Source organism: Canis lupus, chromosome 19 (genome assembly GCF_011100685.1).
Source record: "Canis lupus familiaris isolate Mischka breed German Shepherd chromosome 19, alternate assembly UU_Cfam_GSD_1.0, whole genome shotgun sequence".
Lineage (NCBI taxonomy): Eukaryota > Metazoa > Chordata > Mammalia > Carnivora > Canidae > Canis > Canis lupus.
This window is the reverse complement of record NC_049240.1, coordinates 47,139,711-47,162,471: the sequence shown is the minus strand read 5'-3', so window position 1 is coordinate 47,162,471 and position 22,761 is coordinate 47,139,711. Positions and strand designations below refer to the sequence as shown.

General features: G+C 35.6%; 1 protein-coding gene across 2 annotated transcripts in view; it reads right to left on the bottom strand.

Annotated features, from left to right (window-relative positions):
- ARHGAP15 (Rho GTPase activating protein 15) overlaps positions 1–22,761 on the bottom strand; it is a 609,765-nt gene that overhangs the window by 298,010 nt on the left and 288,994 nt on the right. For both annotated transcript variants that reach the window (XM_038565114.1, XM_038565115.1), the window contains 2 exons: positions 7,575–7,673; positions 6,195–6,324 (listed from right to left, as the gene is read on the bottom strand). In XM_038565114.1, the coding sequence (XP_038421042.1) occupies positions 6,195–6,324; positions 7,575–7,673 (229 nt within the window). The remainder of the gene's footprint in view (positions 1–6,194; positions 6,325–7,574; positions 7,674–22,761) is intronic.

Genomic DNA, 22,761 nt, shown 5'->3' with positions numbered 1-22,761 from the left:
AAATGATTCATGGGGAGCTGAATGGTTTGAATAAACTGCAATCTATGGGTCCCAGGAAAGCTGGGATTGCTGCTAACTATCTTGGGAACACATGTCAGAACAATTGCTATAGTCACACAGTGCCTCAGTGAAGTCCTGTAACCTTCATGAATACAACCATTTTGGCAAAATAGTTTGGACGCCCGACTATCAAGTGTGTGTCTAATCTTTACTATTTTTTCTCACAGTGTTTAAATGCTCCCTCTTAAGCAGCATAAGTTTTCATTTAAAATATTTCATTTTTTCTTCTGTTACAGAAATGTTTTGAAATAAAGGATTCCCTGAACCTGTGGAAAACGATCAACAAAAGAACTGACACTCACTACTCCTCTGATATTGTTTTCCGACTATTGTAAAACAAAGCAATTTTTATTTTCATATTTTTCTTCAATAGTTATTTTTTTCAGGTGCAAATACTGACCAAAATTGGTGCCAGGGTAGCAATATCAATTGTAGGGGAAAAAACAAGAATCAGATGATAGACCATCCTACCCAAATTGAAAACCTTTGTCTGTCCGACAACACAATAGCCTATAATACTCTGTATAAATACTGTGGTGTTTTTGTTGTTTCCAGGTAAGAGATTTTCTGTTTCTTCAGAATGAGATATACTTTATTTGTGCAATTTTAATATTGTTTTCATTTTCTTGGCAGATGGCTTATCCATCTTATTATTTTCATGCATTGGCAAGATTAGGCTGTTTCATACAAAATTCTTAAGAAGAAACTTTAAAATATGTCTTTATATGGGTCTCCAGAACAGACTTCACAATATGTGTTTTAAACAATTGCTAATCACATATTCATCCAAGAAACTAGTATGACTTTTCCATTTTGGACGATAATAAACATCTTATGAATTTCTTTAATTACACTGTTACCAGAAAGGCCATAATGGTCAGAGAAAAAATATATCAGCTTTTGGAGAAAAAACAAGAAAATAATGAATTATCAGTGTTTTTTTTTTTTACTTAAAGAGGTCTTAATATAACTCATATTCAGAAAATTTGATCTTTAGAAATTTTCAAGCCAGGAGTAGAAAATATGGAAATATGTATATTCTTTTATTGAATTATGACCATGAGTAGTACAGAATGTGTGTGTACTCATTTTTAATTGTGAAACTTTTTAACATACAGAAAACAGGAGCATAATGATCACTCCTAAAGACACCACCTAGATTCATCAAATATTAACATTTGGGACAATACCAGACTTAATCTGTCATTACACACATTTCGTACAAAGAACATCTGCCCCTGCAAAGGACTCACTTCCCTGCCCATGCTGCAAAAATCTTTCCCAGTCCTTCGTTCTCTCTTTTTCCCACTATTTGCTTCTGGATTTGGAGGCTCTGCATTCCCTCTTTGACACCACTGAGGATTTTCAGGGTCCAGGAACCTCCTGGCCAAAGCCATTCTGGTGGGTCATTCTAATTGCTTTGGTGGAGTTGGTACAGGAGTAGCGGAGGGGGAAAAGAGAAACCAGATGGAAAGCAATGGTACTGGAAAGTCTTAGCTCTTAGGGCCAGAGGTGCAACAAACTCAGAACAAGCTGTTCCCTAAAAACAACATTCTAAATGATTGCATAAGGTCCAAGTGTGCTTTTGTGGCTGGTCCGTGGTTTCCTTATGAAAGTGTGCTAAGATCTAAGCATCCAGTTTACAATTGGACTTTGAGAACATAGTCTACTTACAGTTGTGGATGACCAGTGTTATAATTATTTAGATTAGTACAAAAAACTAACTGCCTTCTCTAACAGACTTGTTTTCACTTGGCATAATCATGATTACTTTGCAGACAAATTTTTAAACAAAGATATTATTAAAGGTTCAGAAGTATTTTCATTTTCTACATTGTATGAATATCTCATTCCAATTTTTCCATTCCTTTCTTTACCCCTGGAGCCTGGTAAGTACACCCCTCCTACACACATCATTAAGGGGAGATGCAACTGGGAAAGCCATATCTGAATACTTTCAGTATTTCACCCACATTTCTTTTTTATGAAAACATCATAAGACAGCTAAAAGAAAACTCATTTTCTTTCAGTTCTCTTACCTTTTGATTTTATTCTTCTAGTTCATGTTCATTTGGGGGTGTTTGTTTATAATGCCAAATGTGTCATTTTTATATAAAAATTATCCAAGGTCTCCACTTACGGATTTTACAGTTTAGCGTTTGATCAGCATGCAGTATACCACTTCTAAAGCATAACCCAAATACAAAAATAATTTTAAAACATAGAAAGTGCAAATGAGTGAACTCATGAATTTTACTTGTGTACCTTCAGGTATATCGATTAATGCAGAAGAATGAATACGTGAGTTAATGAATAAACTAAGGCTATGCCTAAAGGAATAATGAAATGGCTACAAGCTGAATCCCTTCCATCAACTGGAACTTCTTCATGACCAGCTCTTCTAGGCATAGAAGAATCATGAGTATCTCTTGGCTCCCTTCTACTATTTCCTGGTGTGCTGCTCCCAAGAATGCCCTGGCTGCCATTTTCACCTGGGGAGTCGCCAGGAGAAAGACCAGCTGCTCATATTTAGATTTTTGTAGCTATGACTCCCATATCCAATTCAGACTCTTTCCACCTATTTTCTCTATACTTGGGGAGAGGATGTCAAGTATATTTGTTCTGTTCCATTCTTCCATTAGACACTATCCTAGGCTCACGTCCTATTTTGATACCATCTGCTTGGGGACACAGAGGATAATAATAAGAGCTCCTGCTCATTGAGTGCCTGCTGTGAGTATTTACATATCTAATTTCAAATTCTCATGCTATCCTGCAAGGACAGTATTAGACCCATTTTTATAGATCTACAAAGTAAAGCTCAGAAAAGTTAAAAAACCTCTCCAAGGTTATCTGATGCAGGATTTATATTTGAGCCTTTCCTTTTTGCCATCAGTGAAAGATACTTCTCTTTCCTTGGAAAAATATGCTAGCATTTTCTTTGATTGACTCTCCACTTTCCATTAACAACCCTCCCTGGAGAGCTGCTCTCCCACTCTCATCCCATGCTGGTGTCCTGAATTTCCCACAGTGATTTGGCCCTTACATTGAATTTTCTGGCTTCTTGTCTGTTAGTCTCAACTGATATCTTAAAATATCTGATTAGTCCTTAATAATGTTGGCAGGTTAGAATCATATTTTAAAAAGGAAAGTATATTTAAGCACTTAGCTTTCACAATTCACTCATTGAGAGTACATATTTTTTCCCATGTTACCCAGAGAAACTGGACAATGAAATGACCACCTGTTAGCTGCTAATGATGTTCACATGCCTTTAAAAAAAGTAATTCTGGCTTTATCTGTCTACAATCTTGGCGACAAAACTCATGGGAACATCAAGGGCACAGGAAGCCAAAGGCAGCAAACTGACAATAAAGTTCCTGCTTAGACTACTAATAAGGAAGGAGATACTGTGAATCTCTAATTCCACATAATTATTTAATCTCAAAAGGGTAACATAAACCTAAATGCATGTTTTAAAAACCTAAGTTTGGATGTTCAAATCTAGGACTGAGATCAGAGAGGTTTTGCACAATATATTTCCTACTTGAAGAAGTATTTTAAAAAGGATCAAATATAAAATATGCCAGTCACTATTTCAAATGCATAGTCTAATTTGATACGGTGTGGGTGGGTTAATCATTATACCTTTCAAAGGAAAATCAATACCTAAATAGTAAACGAGCTTAATTCAAAGTAATAGATGGATATTAACTGTATCCTATATTGCATAAAAACCTACTAAGACTTAAAAAGGGCTCACAGCTATAAATATCCATCAAATATAGAAATGAAGCATTTTCTAAAATTAGGGCTAGCATTACAACTAAATGACCCCTTTATTTTAATAGTGAAATCAAACTCCAGAGACATCTGGTTTTAATTCTCTTGCTAATATGTTTTTGGGTCCCTATTTAAATTTACTGATTTCTATGCATCTCATTTTTAGTGTAATATTTCCATCCAGGTCCAAAGTTGATACAAAGTTTACCTTTTATTTGTTCACTTCGCTGTAGTCTAATGGCTAAAAGCACAGGCTGTAATCTCAAACTGCATGAGTTTGTAACCTGTCCCCATAATTTGTCTTTTACAAATGTCCTTAATTTTCTGCACCTCAGTTTTCTCATCTATAAAATAGAGTTAGTAGTAGAATTGATTCACTGGGTGGGTGGGAGGATTAGGTGAGTCGACATAAATCAGAATTTAGAACAATGCCTGCTTAATGTTGCTAGCTGTCATTATTTTTGAACTGCAAAGGAAAAAGTAAAGATGAGGTCCCTAGAGAATTAGGTACATTTGAACATGAGTAGAACAATCATATGTCTCTTCCCTTATCTCCAACCAGGATTGAATTTAAGCCCTAAATACACAAATAATTATCTTTCCCAATCAAAAATAAATTCTAAATAGGAGGAGCTGGTGCGTTATCTGTAGAAACATTTTCTCCCCAGTATCATCCTAAAGATTTCAAGTGACTATTGCTGAACACAGAATCCATTTGCTTCAATGTTTCTCAGATACTTTTACAAATCTTTATTTTCTCCCAAACTTCAGGCTCTAGAAGCACGTCCAGGTATCCTCCAAGCCTCTACCAGTCATTACCTCATCTATCCTATTATATATACAACAGAATGTTCGCATGGATACATTAACATACCCACAACTGAATTCTAATTCTAAAATGTTACCTTAAATTTGATCCCATATTAAGTAATTGCCATCAGTAAAAGATACTTCACCAGATGACCAGAAATTAAAGGGAAACATTTAAATGAGATAACTCCAAACTGTACCACCTTATGGAATAATCTTTTAAAATGGCACGGCTAACTCTCCACAAATAACTTAATTTGCAAAGCACCATACAGTTTAAGACATTAACATTGATCATTTTAAACTCCAACTTAACACAACTGGCTAGCTAAATATGTTTCTAGCAGTTGCTGAAATTATGGTATGGGTTTTTGAATAATGACTTAATTTTGAAGGGGTGCTTCTACTCAAAGTTGTCATGCTATTTCTAGATAATTTTAAGATCCCAATAATTTAGCTCTGGAAGATATGTTATATATAAATAGCTTCTCTCTTTCTTGTCGTATGTGTGTGAGAGTGCATCTATGTTTATATATACATACATATATGTGTGTGTATATATATATAGAGAGAGAGTCTTCTCTAATGCACACAAATATATGCATATACACATATAGTCATTTAGCACATGTACTCATGTACATGTGTAGATATTCTGTTAGTAGCCTTTCCCTACTTATGGAGTTCTCTGTAATTCAAAAAGCTAGAAAGTAACTAGCTCTGATATCAGATCATAGGGAGATGGCAGAAAAAATAGTGATTCAGAAGATTGAGGATAGCTAGGTAGATAGATGATCCAAGAAAAGTACTATAATTTTTGACACTTTGAGAAATTGGTCTCCTTTGATTCTTGAGACACCTGCTTTGATTTTGGAGACACCTTTCAAGAAGCCAAAACTCAAACCAGCTGTGAGATATGTTGGACACCTTTTCATAATCTCCTTTCGTTGAGAAGGAACAGAATGAGCAAGGTTGAGAGGTATATTCAAGATTGCTATATCATGAGATTGGCCCTTTTTACTCCAAATTCATTTCTTTCAGAATATTAGAACTTGATGTGACCCTAGAGAACATATTATTCACTTCCCACATTTCTAATTTTTTTTTGGTGGTTTGACAGTATGGAAGGTTGCATAGCCTATTGGTTTAAGTTGGTCCAACTGTGGCGGTCACTCACGCATCTTTTAATGTATGAAAATCAAATACTCCGCATACCAAGGTTTGGGGATGCTTGACATTTCCCACTTTTAAAATCAATCACCAATCTGAACGCTGTGGATATTACTCAGAGACTCAGAGATTTGCTGTAAGCAGAGACCATGACCTTGGAACAATTATTTTCTCAAAAGGCATTACCAACAATGACGTGAGCAAAGCACCCAGACTGCCCTCCAGTGCATGAATCCCTGGCCAGGAAATGGCTACGAATCTTCCATGAGTAGTATGAGTTTGGCTGAAATCTTATTTCAATGCATTTATATTTCATAAGCATTGCATTTAGGCAAAGTTAAAATCAGCAAGTAAAAAAAAAAAATACTTACTTAAAGATTTTCTGTGTTCTGGTTTCTGTTCTTTTGTATCATTATCGTAGTGACCTAGTAATTCAGTACTGGAGGATCTCTGGATTTTGAATAATTCCAGGTTTCTTGATGAACCACTTGGATCCTTTGGCTGGAAATAACAAACAATTAGACTGAATAATTTTACAAGGAAGAAAGGATTCACCAAATAGCTTAGTGATATATTTTGATGTTAGATTTTAAGGGAAGATTGAACTAAGATAATTATTTTAGAAAAGGGTCTCTATGCTAAGCTCAATAATCAAATTTAATAATAGCCATGTACATATATATAAACTTACTAAATGCTGTGCATTACCCCAAGCACTGCTCATGTATTAACTCAATTAATCATCACAGTAATACTACGAGGTAGATATCATTTATTACCCCTACTTTCCAGACAAGGAAACGGAAGCCAAAAGAGATAAGTAAACTGCCTAAGGCCACACAGCTAGCAAAGGATGGAACCAGGATTCAAACTCAGGCAGTTTGACTCCAGAGTCTACTCTTAATGACAACAACAAACTCTGTGTGTGGGTGGGTGGATGTGGGTGTGAGCAGTCAAGCATGTCCTGAATGAGGGGACTATATGGATGATGGAGAAAAGTCAATTTGTTATTTTTTAAGGTTTTAGTCCAAAAATGATATAAAGGAAGACTGCAGTTAAAAGCAATAAAGTCACACAGAAAATGCTGTCATTCCCTATTTTATTTTATACCTTATACAAAGCTCTCAAGGATAGTTTTTTTTCTCAACATTTTGCAAATATTAGTGTCCAAAAATTAGATGTTTGGTCTAGAATCAGTATATAATGGTAGTTTTAAATAATTTGATTCTTTAAAAATATACTCTGAATATATGATTTAGGGTAATTTTATGAAGTTTCAGATTGATAATTTTCATGAGAAGAACAATCTAGTGTCGCTGGAAAGATAATGAAAGTCAGTACAAAGGATTATTATTTACTGGTGTTATAAGAGTGAGCATGGGCTTAATTAAATACATTGATATTTATTTTCAAGAATATGTATTACAGACTACATAAACTGAAAATGTGAAAACTCAGTAGTCATTAAGTGCTTGTGTGCTTTTTACAGTTTCTAGTAAATGAATGTCCATGTTATTTCAGTGGGGGAAATGAATGCACTGTGTTTTTTGAAAGAGAGAAATCAAATGATATTCAGCTCTACAAATCAAGTCTGTTGAATCAGGTTTTAGTGGACTCTATCTAAACTTAAAATAACTTAATATCTCTCAATCTAGAGGATCCATTTAAATGTGTGTGTTATATGCCTAAGCAACACAATTTAAGTGACAACATTTTAATTAATAAAGGTAACAGCCAAAACAAATACATACCAATCTGTCAATTGCATTTTTGATAGCGTGGAACCAATCCAATATGATGAAGTCAATATCTGACTGTAGAAGGAATTCATTTCCTGATACTGTTGTGATCTGAAAAGAAAAAATCGACAGGTAAGCAAACCATATAAAATAGATCTCTTACATTAAAAAATGAAAAAAATATATATATATACTGCATATATATGTATATATATATACTGTTTGAAAAACACACTTCAATACACCAAAATATTTTCTTGTATTCCAGTAATTGTCTTTCTGGGAACTGGGAGACTAGGATCATTTTGAACTGCTCTCTATAAACTGTTTTTTCATGTCATAACAAATACATTATTGTTGTAATAATAGAACGATTAACTCAGAGTAGGACTAAAGCCGAATTACTCCAAGTCAAGAAGAGGCAAGTCAGGAAGTTCAGAATGATGCAGACGGCATCCACTTAAGTCAGAACCTCAGAAAAATGTACCCGGGTGTGTCAGAATTCATTCTGCACTTTTGGCTCTTTCCTGTTTGTCTTTTTCAAATCTAATAGTATCTCTATATTTGATTTCCTTTTATGGAGGGCTGTAAAACAGATTATTTACCAAAGAGACTAATGCAGACTTTTCCAAAAGGTCATTCAAATGAATAACATTTGGCTACTTCTACTTTCCTATGATAAAGATCTATAGGAAAGTAATAAAGGACTAATTTCCCTCACAAAAGGAGTGTATTAGAATAAAAGTTTATTTACATATTTGAACCTCTCATGGAGAGTATTTATCAAGTGAACATCCCCATTTCAGACTCTCAGAGCTACTAAGTAGTTGGCAATATTTAACATGTAACTATATGTTTTTCACTACAGTGCATCTTTTCCCCCGCAGAATTGCGAGAGAAGAGTGTGACCCTATAGAAACAGAGCAATGCTCTTGATTTCACGCATAAAAGGCTACTTAGAGGCGAATTTGATTAGAGTGGGTGTGGACACGCTCTCTGTATTAGGCCATTCAATCTGAACTGTGAAGATTTTCCCTTTGTATTGACTTTTTGTTTCAACTGGAAGATGAACATTTCCCGACTACTGTCACACATCAGGCAAGGCTTCAGAGGTTGAGAGGACTGACATTTCAAAATACTCAATCAGGAGCTAGTCACCTCTTCTCAGCCTTACTTGCTCTAAATTGGAGGTGAACACTGAAATGTGGCACAGGTTCAGAAAATCACAAATCATGCTTCAGGATGTCTCTATAATTCTATCATTCAAGTGACAATTATTACCCAAAATAGCTCACTCAGAAGGTTTCAGTGATTCTTATGGCAAAATTTAATGACAATGATCTCGGAGTCTTAAAGAAATCTTCGATTATACACATACATATATATTCACTTGTCATTTATTTTTAGAAAAACTATATAAAGATGCAACATCTCTCAGTGCTGCAATACAACCATTCTTGAGTGAGATGCGTTCCGATGTTTTACAACTGTAAGGAGAGGAACTATCCAAGGATATGCAATTATGAGAACTGAAAGATTAGAAAATAAGAGGAATTTAATTATCCACATTAGAATTTGACAGACTACCAGAGCCAATGGCTCTTTTTTTTAAAGTAAAATTGCATGTAAGATTTGGGATGGCTCAAAATAGCCTCCAAATAGTCCTCTGTTTTATGTATCTATTAAAAGACAGTTAAGCTGATGTTTGCCTAATTATCTGAACACCCTAGCAATGTTCTTTACTTACATAAAGTTCCAAATATTTATTCTATGAAGTGTTGCCACAGAAATAGTAATCTAGAAATATAAGGTCACTTGTAACTAACCCAAGAAAACCAGTAATGTCCTTGACCTCTACCTTCATTCTAATTTAAATTTAAATATTTTGATTATGAATGTATTATATAACATCACAATTTGTTAACATACACAAAGAAATATGAATTAGCCCAAACACAGTGTACTGTCTAATATATTTCTCTGCCATTATAAATAAACCATTATTAAAATTATAAAAAGAAACATTTCAAAGTACAAGAAACAAACATAATTAGATTTACTATATTCTGAGGGTTTGAGGAAAGAGCTAACAGTTCAGTTTTCAGTCTAGTAAATTCAAACAGTGATAAAATGTAAGTACTTCAGCAGTACATTTGCATTTTTGGTGCATGCTATGCAATGCAAAGGGGATCTTTTACTGCCAACACAACCGAAAACAAAATGTATTTTAAAAGTTTCTTTATCCAAATATATTGCTGCATTAATCGTACATAATCAGTGATTTATGAATTCATTTGAGGAAGCTGGATCAGAGAACTATATGAATGCAATTCATTCAAAATATACTATCAGAAAGATACAGTTTGCATTCTTTCCTCTGTCTTCCCACTAATCTTTCCAGTTACTAGGCAGTCTGGAGAAGTCTGCTACTGCTCTCTACAGTTTAAATGCTTCCACTTCTTAATTACAGTCAGTAATTGACTTTGTTCTGCTCTATCCCAGATATTCACAGGAAAGCAGTTTCAAAGTCTTTGGCTGCCCGAGCCCATTTAATCCAGGTTTCTCAATCCACATTTTACATTACCTCTTTAAGGTTTTCAGATAAATGGTTTGCTGAATCATATTTGCAGTTTGAACAATCGAATTTTCAACACTCTTGGGGGGAAAAGACATCAGCAAAGACTGTTTTAGCTTTGACTAACCCTTTTGAGTGAACAATTGCTGATAACAATCTAAAGTGATGTAATACTAATAACCGGCACAAAAGATTTGATATTAAGCCATGCTAATGTGTTCTTTCTATATCATGTTTTGCTTAAGTGACAGATGCTGGCGTGAGGTGGATGAGGAAAGAACTTACGGAAAATGCAACCGGGTTTAGGCAAGAATGGCTAGTCTCCATCTCACTTAGTGGCCTACTTTAGACAAACATCTGTTGAAATCCCTCCTTGCCACAAACTCATATTTTGAAGCGATCTATCCTGGCACCAAAGCAGTCTTAATGAAATGTGCTACTGTTGTCAATAATAGATATCTTGAATTACCTGTCTGGGGAAATTTGCCTCAAACGTTTCACACTCAATAAGGACCTGTCTGAACTCTTGCTGGTGACACATGGATGCCTAGTAAATCATATGAGTATATCCACTTGGCAATGGGAAGAATAGACACATTGACACATTCTTTAAGGCTTTTGGGTATTATTTCAACAATAGTTTTCCTCTGGTCTAGGAATCTAGGTCTGTGCCCTTGTTGTGGTTCTTCTGAAGATGGAAGCAGGTATCTCCCAGCTTCAAACTCCACCAATAAGTGATGAGGAGAGAAGAAATGTGTTGTTCAGGCTTTAATGAACACATGGAGTATTGTTATGCTAATTTAAACATCTTTGAGGAGTTTTAATGAGTAGTGTTTATGTTTATTTAAGTATTGCCCTTTTCAGTAACATCAAGTATTGTCCTTGCCACTATACAGTCTGGCATTTAGTCTTTCCCGTGTTTGATTTTAACTTAAGTGAAAAATAATATATAGAAAGGCATTGATACTGCTAAAAATTTCTGTAATTTGGTTCACCGGAATAGAAAAACTTTTTAGAATTTCACATTTTTTCCTAATTATAAAAATAATTGTGTTTATTATGAAGAATTTGGAAAAAAATAAAGATAGCACAAAAGCAAAATAAAACTATGGTTCCACAGAGTAAACACTATAGACATCTTAATTTAGTTATTACCAACCTTTTATAAATAATGATCAAATGTATATGACGATGATCCATGCACAACTTTATGCTATGGATAGGTACCTTAGCAGTAAAACATATTTGATGGCTGAATATTGTTGTCTTATTTCCACTCAGTTTGACCTCAACTGCATTTGAGACTATCAAAGGTACAAGAGATATTGAGTGATATGTGTTCCCCTCTTTGATATTAGCACCTTTCCTATCACAGAATAAATTCCACAAATAATTCTTTGTTCATGAGACCAAAAGGGAATGTATCTGACCAAATATCCCCCTAGTAATCAAGGACTGATTAAGCGTCCATTAAGTACAAGGCACATTGCTAGAAGCTAAGGATATACCACCCCCCAAAAAGCTCACAGTCTGTTTGCATAAATAGGACATATGCATATAAAGATAAATAACAATAGAAAATGGCTTATGTGAGTCCCAATGTGAGTGGCACAGACAATGCTCATGTCAAGATTTCAGAGGAGTGAGTAATTACTGCAGACACAGTTATGTCATGGAATTATACATAAACTGTTGGTCATGATACGTTATTCTTTAAAGGTTGATTATATCAGAACCTTAGTGTATTAGGGACGTGAATACTACCACTTGGTATGCAAAGTGATATCAGCTTTAATGATCTCAAAGCACATAATAAACATTCTTCAAATGCAGCTTCCCTCCACTATCATAAAGTAATTTTGCAAATGAAGAAAATGAAGCAAATGAGGAAAATGAGAATGCCATTCTATCAAATTGGCATCATTTTAAATGATAGAATTAAGAGATTACAAAGATCTTGATTTCTAGTTCACTAGTCCTCAGCAAACAATCTCATACAGTCAAGGACTCTGTGCAAATGAGAAAAGGACTATGGTGATTTGGTTTCAGTTGTGAAATCTGGAATGCAGATCTTAGAAAAAAAGTCACTTGCTTCTTTACTGCTATGTTACAGATAGCTCAATTTTAAAGGATCACCCAATATCCTTATTTAGATGTTTTCTTTTTTTTTTTCCCTGAAAAACAGCCACTATTCTGCTATGAAAAAAAATATGTCTAAAACAGGACTGAAGCATAAAAAAAAAAAATGCCTTCAAATATCAAAATCTAAGGTTTAAGGCCAAAGGACTAAAACAATCCTACGTTTGAACTAAGTATCATTCACATTTCATTTACTATCAATCTTTGACTATGAACCAAAGGGGAATTTATTCCATCTTAAGGAAGCTGAAAATGTAAGCAGGAAATGTGTAATAAAATATGCCAAATATTCAAAAAGTCCTAAAAAATGTTAAATGATATGGCTACAGTGATTCTACAAATAAGTGGATTATCCCTTTAGGAGGAATGGAATTTAATTACTATTGTATTTGGAGACACCTTGGACTTCATGATGAAGTCATTATATTTGAATTAAATTAAGTAGATATAAAAATTTATGCCAAAATATACTAAATCCATTTGAAGTGAATTTAAATTATTTTTTGAAATTAGTTTAGACTCTATCTTTACTGAATTCTAACAGCATAAAATATAGGTACCTATTTTGACTACATTATAGTGAGAGCTCAAGGCCTAAAACTGAAGAAGTAATGTTTAAAAAAAAAAAAAAACCTCAGTTTCACATTTTTTTCATCTTGCATCACACTTCCCCAATATTCATTTGATGTAGGTGATCAAATAAAAGTTGTCATGGTTATACTAATAGTTAAATTTCTTGGTCTCAACGGCGTTTATGACCACCAATGAAATTACATTATCAAGCTACATGTCTATCTCAAATTACACTCTGGTTTGAGTAACTCCTAACATTTTTCTTAACATATTGAGCAAAGTTAACATAAAACTATGGGTAAAATATCAGTTAGAAGTAAAAGGTCTTCAATTTGTCTTTCCAAAAATGTTTCTTGTTAAAACATTTTGTGAGAAAGTATCTGCCTCGTGTTCCCAATGTTGCTAGATGTTAAGTAAATATATGCTGATTATAAGAAAAAAAAAAGTTGCTTTGGCAACTCTCTTATTAAAATGCATTTGTAACCCCCATCTGTCATGAAAGTTTTGAAAAGTTTGTTTACTTTGGATAGCAGCCTTATCCAGGGTTACCCTAGCAAACAATGATAGCAGTCTTCAGAAGTTGTGTGAAGAACAAGCCACTAGGGATCCATTTTTGTTTTAATTGGCACACACAAACACTCTTCTGGTCTGTCAGAAAGATCAAGCTAATATGCATGGAGGGTGTTATATTCTTAGCTTTGGGGAGCAGTAAAGCTCCCTTTATTTAAGTAATTTAAATGATAGACTGCAAAAACTTTGCAAGTCAGAAAAATGTTTTATACTTTCTTAGGGAATATTTGTTTTAAGCAACGGAAAATGTTCTACATATCTAAAGATGTTGAACCTTATGTTGTAATTACCCTTTCTTCCTTCTGACTCCATGAAATATTCTTAAATCCACATGCTACTAAATAAGGCTAGCCACCAATGGATCCTGAATTTCCACAACTCCCCCTGTGTTCACAAATGTGCGTTCATTAGTTTCCAGATGTTTACTGGATATGTTTTCAATGTATTTGGGGTTGATTGATTTGCATGTACATTTATTGAAACCCTCAGTGGTGTCATCATATCAAAATAACCTGCCCGCGTAAGCAATTTCTTATTTAATGGAAAGTAAACAAATGTTGGGCTACATACACAACAGATCTCAAGCGCATTCCAAAATCTAAGGTTTAAGGCCAACCTTCCAAAGACAGTACTTTTTAATTGAAATTGAGTTGTACCTTTGACATGTAAATAATTTGGTTCATGCAGATTTGTTCTGCATAATAAAATTGGCCCTATAGTGAACATTCACGTCTGTATCAATTGTCCACTCTACCTTTCTATTTGTTAACGAAATACCCACACCGAAGTTTATTTCAATCAAACAAATGTTCAACAAAAACTCATGTGCATTCTTTTATCAGTAGGAAAATATTTTAAGTACTGAGAAACAGTCTTCTCAATATTCATGAAAGAATACTATCTAAGTAATTAGTAGATAGTTTAGCAGTTTCCACAGTTTTGCAGTCAGCTACACCAAAACTTTTGCCTGTGGTGTTCATATGAAAAACGACAGAAAAAGTGACTAATCGAAGCAGTTGGTGTATAAAGATATCAGCTTAGGGTTTTTATTGCTGTTAATGTTAATTTCTAAATTTGTGGGGAGTACTTGCCGCTAGATAAACTAATCATCCTAGGACTCATGTTTGCTGGTAACCACTGCTCAATCAGTCACTGCCAGTCGCAGATCAGCTTTTAATCTGAGCTATGTTCACTGTGCAAAATTACTCATTTAGTCCCGTAACATTTGGAAATCTGCAGCTCCCACCATTTTCAAACTGGAATGATTTTCATTATGTCCTATTTATGTAATGCCCAATTTAAAAGAGATTAACAAATACAAAAGTATAAACATAAAATCTCCTTTTCCCCGAGGTATACTAAATTATTCTCTATCCTATATTTTTTGACCCATGGATTAACATTGGATATGTGTTTATATTATAATGAAAATATCATGTTATAAAGAATTTCTATGCATATAAAAATCTCTGCTACCATCACCTCCCACATGGACTTAATAACAAAAATCTTTGGATTTCCCCACCATCTCATCCTCACTTTCTCTTCCAGTCCGTATTCCATATGCAGCCATCGTGATCCCTCTGAAATTTGGATCCAGTCATCCTATTCCTCTGCTTGATATCATCCTGAGATTCCCCACAGATGTTGCATTACAGTGCAGACTTTAATTCAGCCTACCAGATCCACCTATGACACTGCTCTATGGTTCCCTCTGCCTCTCTATCATTCAGCCATAATAATTTTTTGTTGTTGTTCTCAAGTTCTCCCATACTAATTTTTACTTCTCTAAGAGTAGGTTTCCATTGCCCAGAACCCTCTGACTTCCTCTATCATATCATTCGGGTCAGTTTAGTTTAGTTACATTTTCAGAAAATGGTTCTCCAAAATAGACATCCTTCCTAAGCATTCCCATGATATCTTGCTCCTAATTTGTTATTAGACATATTGGTCTTCGTTGAAATTCTCTGTTGATCTCTCTGTTCCCCCTACTACAGTATATTCACTCTGAACCCTAGGGCAATAATCTACCTAAGGTATGGCTGCACAACCCACACCTAAGAGGTATTAAATAAATAATAAATAGATGAACACTATATATCTTCTACATTTCAGCGAATACATTATAAGCTACTATTTGATATGCCACAGTATATGTAGCTCATCCTCTATTGTTATAAAATTTTTTATGGTAAAAATATTTATATTTATATTTAGATAACTAGACTCAATTTAGATGATTCCAGTTTTGTTGGCAATATCCAAAGCATCATAGTCAGGCGCCGGTCAAACATAGACCTTCTCTCCATCAGGCATGATCAAGATGTTAACCTTGGCTACATCAGTGGCCTTTGTCACAATCTGTTTGATCTGGTGCTTGCTGGCTTTGACATCCACAATAAACACAAGTGGGTTATTGTCTTCTATTTTCTTCACGGCTCATTCAGTAGTCAGGGGGAACTTGATGACGGCATAGTGGTCAAGCTTGTTTCTCCTGGTGCTCTTTCAAGGATATCTGGACTGGCTGCCTTTGGAGATACACTGTCTTGGGCTGTTGGAAGGTAGGTGACATGCAGATCTTTTTTTGTGACTCTGGACATCTTTAAGTACTGTATTCTTGGCCTTTAAAGCCTTTACTTCGGCTTCAGCTTTGGGAGGGGCAGGGGTTTCCTTTTAACCTTCAGTGCCATCTTCATGAAAGGCATCCATTGGGCAGCCCGGTGGCTCAGTGGTTTAGTGCTGCCTTCAGCCCAGGGCCTGATCCTGGTGACCCGGGATCAAGTCCCATGTCAGGCTCCCTGCATGGAGCCTGCTTCTCCCTCTGCCTGTGTCTCATGAATAAATAAATAAAATCTTAAAAAAAAAAAGAAAAGAAAGGTATCCATTGTAATAAAATTAGGAGGTTGCAAGACCAGTGTGTTCTTTTAGGCAATGTAAGTAGTTTACTTTGACATCTACTAATACCACTTTTATCACTAGGCAATCCATTATGAAGATTGAGAACCACGGTCTGAGGCTATATTTTCCCATCAGTCAATAAATCCTAGATTTCAGACAATAAGATTAAGTTTGGAGGAGTCAGGAAGAGCAAAGAGTGGGTCGGTATTTCTATACATATCTCTAGGATAGAATTTTCTTGATTATATTACAAAGCCATCATGTGTTTTCCAGGGATGATCTACTAGGTCAACCAAGAATCTCATTCTATGTATGGATCTTTCCAACTGAGAGTTGATAATGTGGGAAACTGGATGCAAGTTTAAGATTTTCAAGAGTTAATCATTAGATTAATGGGTGAAGTCTTTAGAGAACCTCAGTGATGCAACGGTGCTCATTGCTTGTCAATCAACATTGCAGCCATTAATTACACTAAAACACTATTCACATTTATAAACAAGCAAACTGTGGGAGGACAGGTGGCAATTGTTATGCTACCAAGAATTTTATTTAGACGTATTAGCTAATTAAAGATACAGTGACTTATGCAGAAACAGGTACTGTCACCACAAGTTTATTACTTACACCTTTCCCATTAATAAGTGCTGAGATTGCACAACAAGAATAAAAGATGTTGCAGTATGTATCTCTGTGCTATTGTAACATATTTGGCCATGATTATGAGTGTTTATAAAACATTCAAGAATTGTTCCATGTCTACTTACATTAATGAGAACACCTGTTAACTTTAGTGCTGTACAGACTTATTTGCATTAGATTCAGGTTTTTGCATACTGTACATCACTTTTTGAAACAATTAGATGCTTATAGAGAAATATAGCTGAGTGAAAAACAGCAGCTTGAATGCCTTCCGGCTCAAGACAATTCAACTCCAGGTTTCAGTGAAAAACAGAAATCTGCTGAATTACAATACTGACAGTTAGAAGTGAATGTAGGTGTATTTTATATTTTTTACATTCAGAGAACAGAAGATACATATTAAAATCTGTGCTTTAACGTTCAAGTAAAATTGCAACCAACGAAGACAGTTTCCAGACGGGGTTGCCAAGCATGTAAAAAAAGACTATGTCACCACAAAGTGGATTCTCTATCATCTTGGGGACCTCCTATGCAAATCTCAGAAAGCTAGATGATTTCCACAGGAGACAATGTGCAGACCACTGCTCACTTGGTTGTGTTTACAACCATTGGCCATAGGGCTCTTCCCATGTGGAAGAGCACTGGAAGGAGGGAAGCAGCTGAGGACCCCCCTCCTCCAACCCTTGACTTCTGAGCTGCCAGTCACAGCATAACCTACCCACCAAGAAAGTTCCATAATTCCCTTGCAGAGAAGCCAGTGAGTCTGTCTTATTCATTACTAAGAAAAAACTGTCATAGCTTTTGTAGGTCTCACTCTATTGACACATCTGTCTGCCACTCCCCATAGGATGTTATAGCTTCTGTGATTTAAATATTTTCAGTTATTGAAAAGGGAGCACTCGCACAAATCTGTGGATTCACAGCCTCTATTATCATCATTATATTTAAGAGGTGCAATATTTACATCAAAATGACTCAGTTGGTGATATATTCTAAAGATAAATGTGTATTTATGATCTGAAGAAGTGTGATTTATAACTACTTTGTCAGACATAAACAGAGTGCCTCTGTGCTGTTCTAGTAAATGCAGATTAGCCAGGGCACAGATGAACTATTTTCATAGGATTAATTCTACCTTGACCTGGGAAATGAGGGAACTGAGAATTCCCCTTGGAGAACGTGTAGATCACAAGAAGGAATGGCATCTATTTCCTCCTCTACTGTCTCATCATACAGCCTGGGAAAAATAACAAATATTAGGTGGGGATTTGGGAATCGACTAGTGAAATTTTTAAAGATTTATTTCTTATTTGAGAGAGAGAGAGAGAGTAGCAGCAGCAGCAGTAGCAGCAGCAGCGGGGAAGGACAGAGGAAGAGGGAGAGAAAGTCTTAAGCAGACTCTGCACTGAGCACAGAGCCCGATGAGGGGCTCCATCTCAATCTCATGACCCAGAGATCATTACCTGAGCCAAAACCAAAAGTTGGACACTTAACTCACTGCACCACCCAGGCACCCCTCAACTAGTGAATTTTTGTTGTCTGGAATCCAAACCTATATAATTCGGGAAGTTAATACTTATAGTAAAACCTTACTTTTAGTTTTTAAAAATTTTGAAATTGTATTTAACCAAGTGCTTGATAATCTAGATTTTGCCCAAAACAGCATCATTATTCATGAAAGATGATACGTTAAGCATATGCATAATTAAGAAATTGACAAATGACGTAAATTGAAATTTTTGAATTTTTTTCCTAAACATATGCAAAAATGATAATTCTCCCTATTGGTGAAAATCCATATTTATTCAAAAGGATTATCTTTAAACAAACATGAAGAAAGTATCTGGTATTTTAAAGACTATAATTTAGTGGCATATTATACATAATACAATGGTATATAATATATAATTTAATGGTACTTTAAAAAATAATCCACTTGTGATTATATGGTAGACAGTGACATCTGTCAGTTGAGCAACAGGACACATATTTAATAATGGAGACATTTGACATTGGGAATGACATACACAGTACTCCATGATAAATGTGTGCACGAACACTTAATACTTCTTATTCCATGATCTCCTCCAGCCAAAATGGTTAAAAATAGAACCTTTTAAAAGTGTTGGATTTAAAATATTATCAGTGACTACATAGGGTGTTTATATAATTTATTGCCTAAACTGTGACAATTTTGAAAGCAAAAGAGGTATTATTAATAATAGCACCGTGACAACAGGTCTACTTTGTAGACATTGGGACATATGGCTCACTATTTATCATACACAATAGTGGGGAGCAATTCAACAGCCACTGACCTTTAGGGACCTGGTGAACTCCTACTAATGTCAAATTCCAGGAGCTGTGTGGTATTCCAAAATAAGTTAGTAGTGACCCTTACTCTTAAGAAGCTTATAATCCAGTGTGACAAATAACACCAACAGGGGAAAGCAATGAGAAACAATAGTTAATCATGATTGAAGATGGGGACTGTGTACTCATTTTTAAGGAACAAACCACAGTTTCTCTAAGGGTAAACAGGAATCCTCAGAGAAAAAGGTTTGAGAAGGTTCTTACAAGGATAGATGAGCTTTAGTAGAAGAAAAGGAAGGGGGAGGGAATATGACAGGTGACAGGAGCAGTTTGGGCAATCACGGAGATGCAGGGAAGGACAGAGCGTCTCTAGAGGTGCTAGAGGACATTCAGAAGCTGTTCCTAAATCCTCTTTGTGGGTCTTTTCCCTTCATTCATCCTTAAATGTCCATTAGCATTCCCTACTAAGCCTTGATTCTTCCCACTTAGGGATACACTCTGGAGTGACATTGCTGACTCCACTTGTTTTAATTGGCGTTATAATCTGATAAGTCCTTAATTTATATCTCTAGTTCAGACATCTCTATCTATTTAGTATCTATTTGGGATCTTCTTCAATATAAGCCACCATTATCCCTCGTCTGATCTCTCTACTGCTAGTTTATCTTTTTACAAGCCATTCTCTACATCCTCTTATTAGTGAATTCTTGATTTCATCATTGGATATCTTGATAAGTAGATTCTCGTGTTCACTGGGACCTAAAGAATCAGCCCTAGAATCTGTTTACAGAGCTTCACACGCAATTTAAAAGTTACTTGCTGCTCTAGACTTCAGGTAGATTACCAATCCAAGCCCATATCTGTACATGTCATTTAAAAAGTCACTGAGTGGATTCCCATTATCCTAAAGATAAACCTAAATTCTTTAATATGGACCATCAAGTACTTCAGGACTTCTCTCTTTGTCTTCAAACTTTTCTCTCCAAGTCCTCTAACTACGTAACTTTGAGCAAGTTATTAGAATAGTTGTGTTTCAACATCCTCACCTATAACCTGATGAAAATAATACCACATAGGACCATTGTGCAGGCCATATGAGATATAATTCAGGAAAAGAATTTAGCACAGTGCCTGGTACATAGTACTTTCAAATGCTGTGTTTATTGTTATTTGATTCTTTGGGTTCCCTGGATTTTTACAAACTTATTCTCTTCCTTCAGGAAACTAGCCAAATATCACCTACTCAGGAAAGGCCTGTCTAACCTCAGTAAGGTCAAAAAAGAAGTGTCCCTCTTGTAGTCCATACATACTCCATCGTGGTGTTTATCCCACCATCGAACTTATCAAATCTCTTGTCTGATGTCCACTACACTTTAAACTCCCTGATGACAAAGACCACGTGTCCCCAGCACTTGGCGGATCATCTGGAATAACACGGGCCCTTGAAGGTTCTGGAATGAATGAATGAAGGCTAGGTTGGCATAGATTAATACTGCAGAGGCATGGTTTTCAGTTAACAGAAGACCTTTAAATTTGGAAATGTGTTTCATTTGTTCTGTTCAGCATGAGGAAAGCAATGCTAGATCACCGAGCAGATCTATCAATCAGTAGAGCCGAGTGGAGGGTCAGAGGCGCAGACACATTCTCTCAAAGCTGGATCTATCTGTATTGCAACTTCCCTAATCGGCAGCACGGCTCTGTCTTCCCAAGAGGTGCCAAGTGCAGCACTTTGGAAAAGATGATACACTACTTCTGTCTCATGTGGAGTGCCTCTTCCATTGTCTCCTGGGCTTTCTGGTTCTCAGCCTTTTTGCCCTTCTTTCTACACAGCTTAAGCTGCTTGCTTCCCTGCCTTTGATTTTAGAGGCTAGCTTGTGAGATGCTAGGTATTTGGATTCAGATCTTTGTCTCACCTCAAGGTGACTTGACATGATCTCGAGTCCTGATAATTAAGAATACACCCAGTTCGCATTCACTGAAGCTCAGCTCTGTAAGTGCATCCTTATCCTGTTTCTTGGCTTCTGATTCCCTAGTCTGGTGGCTTACATGGTGCACCAGACCCTCTCAGCTGGCAGGAGTCCTTTTGCCAGTATCCCTTTCAGGAATGGGGGGCTCTGCTGAGCATCTCCCTGGTTCTCTCTGCCTGCCCCCCTTCTTTAACTCCACCTTCCATCTGCCTCATCCACCTAAATTACTAGACACGTAACCAAACAATAATCCATACTTGCATTCAAGGCAGATGGTCATATGAGTATCTGAAAATGAGCCATTTCAGTGTATTCATTGATTATCAAATTGGCCTGTGAAATATTCTTGTTATTTCAGGTTGGAACTCACACTCTAACAGCCTGGGCTGGATTCCGTCATCTTAGTTTTTGTTTCTGTATTCTGTTCAGCAGACACCCTTCCTTCGATATTACCAGGTTGACTTTTCATAGCACCTGTCTCAACTATAGTTTTCTCCTGATTCATCCAGGTGGTTCTAGTGCCATTAACTGGATTTTCCTGATCTCTAGAAATAATCCTAATCCCTGAATAAATGATATCTAAAAGTCATTTATGCAGTGAATTGCTCTCCTAATTTTTGAGGCTCACTATGAACCATTGTGTGGCTCTCCATTGTCTAGGGTCCTGAGGAGAAGGACACCCCCAAAGGGTTGTAATAAGCCATCCCCATCTGGCTTGTAATTTGTTACTCTTGATGAATGGTTGGTTCATGGCATTGGATTCATATATGCCTGGGTTTCATCCATAAAGTTTTCTTTTTTTTTTCATAAAGTTTTCTAAAAATGTTTGTGTTTTAATTAAATTAAGTTTATATGTAGCTTATGAATTCACCTGAAAGCAGATGAAGGAGACATTGAGAGAAGAATTTATTTAAAAGTTAAAGAAGACATTGCCCAGAAAGTATAGTCTGGTGATGGCTTTCAAAGTTTTTTGGCCAAGATCCATGGAAAGAAATATATTTTACATTGCCAGCTCATACCTCTTCACCAATTCTCCCTCTTTCTCAGACTCACACAATTTTATCTCTCTATCCATCTATTCATCTCTTATTCTATATATAATATTCAATACATATACTATGAGTGTGTGTATATGTATATATCATATACTGAAACAAAAGTCATGAAATAACACTTCCCCTTACAATAGGTCTATGATATATTCTATGTATTTCTATTTTAGTCTATTCTCCCTTTAACTGATTTCTAAAAAAAAAATTTAAAAAAATGTTTTAAATGCTGGTTCCAACTCACTAAATTGATTTCTTGACCCATTAAAGGGTCTCAAATGCAATCTGAAAAACCTTGGGAGTAATGAAAGATGAAATAATTTTCAAGCTCTACTCTTTGGCTTTCTCTCCATCTTTTTCTCTCCTTCCTCTCTCTCAGTTTATAAGATGCTTCAAAATGTCTCCATATATAATTTAACAGTTGAATATTTAAACCTATGGAAAGACTCCAGAATATTTGTCACGTTTTTAACAAT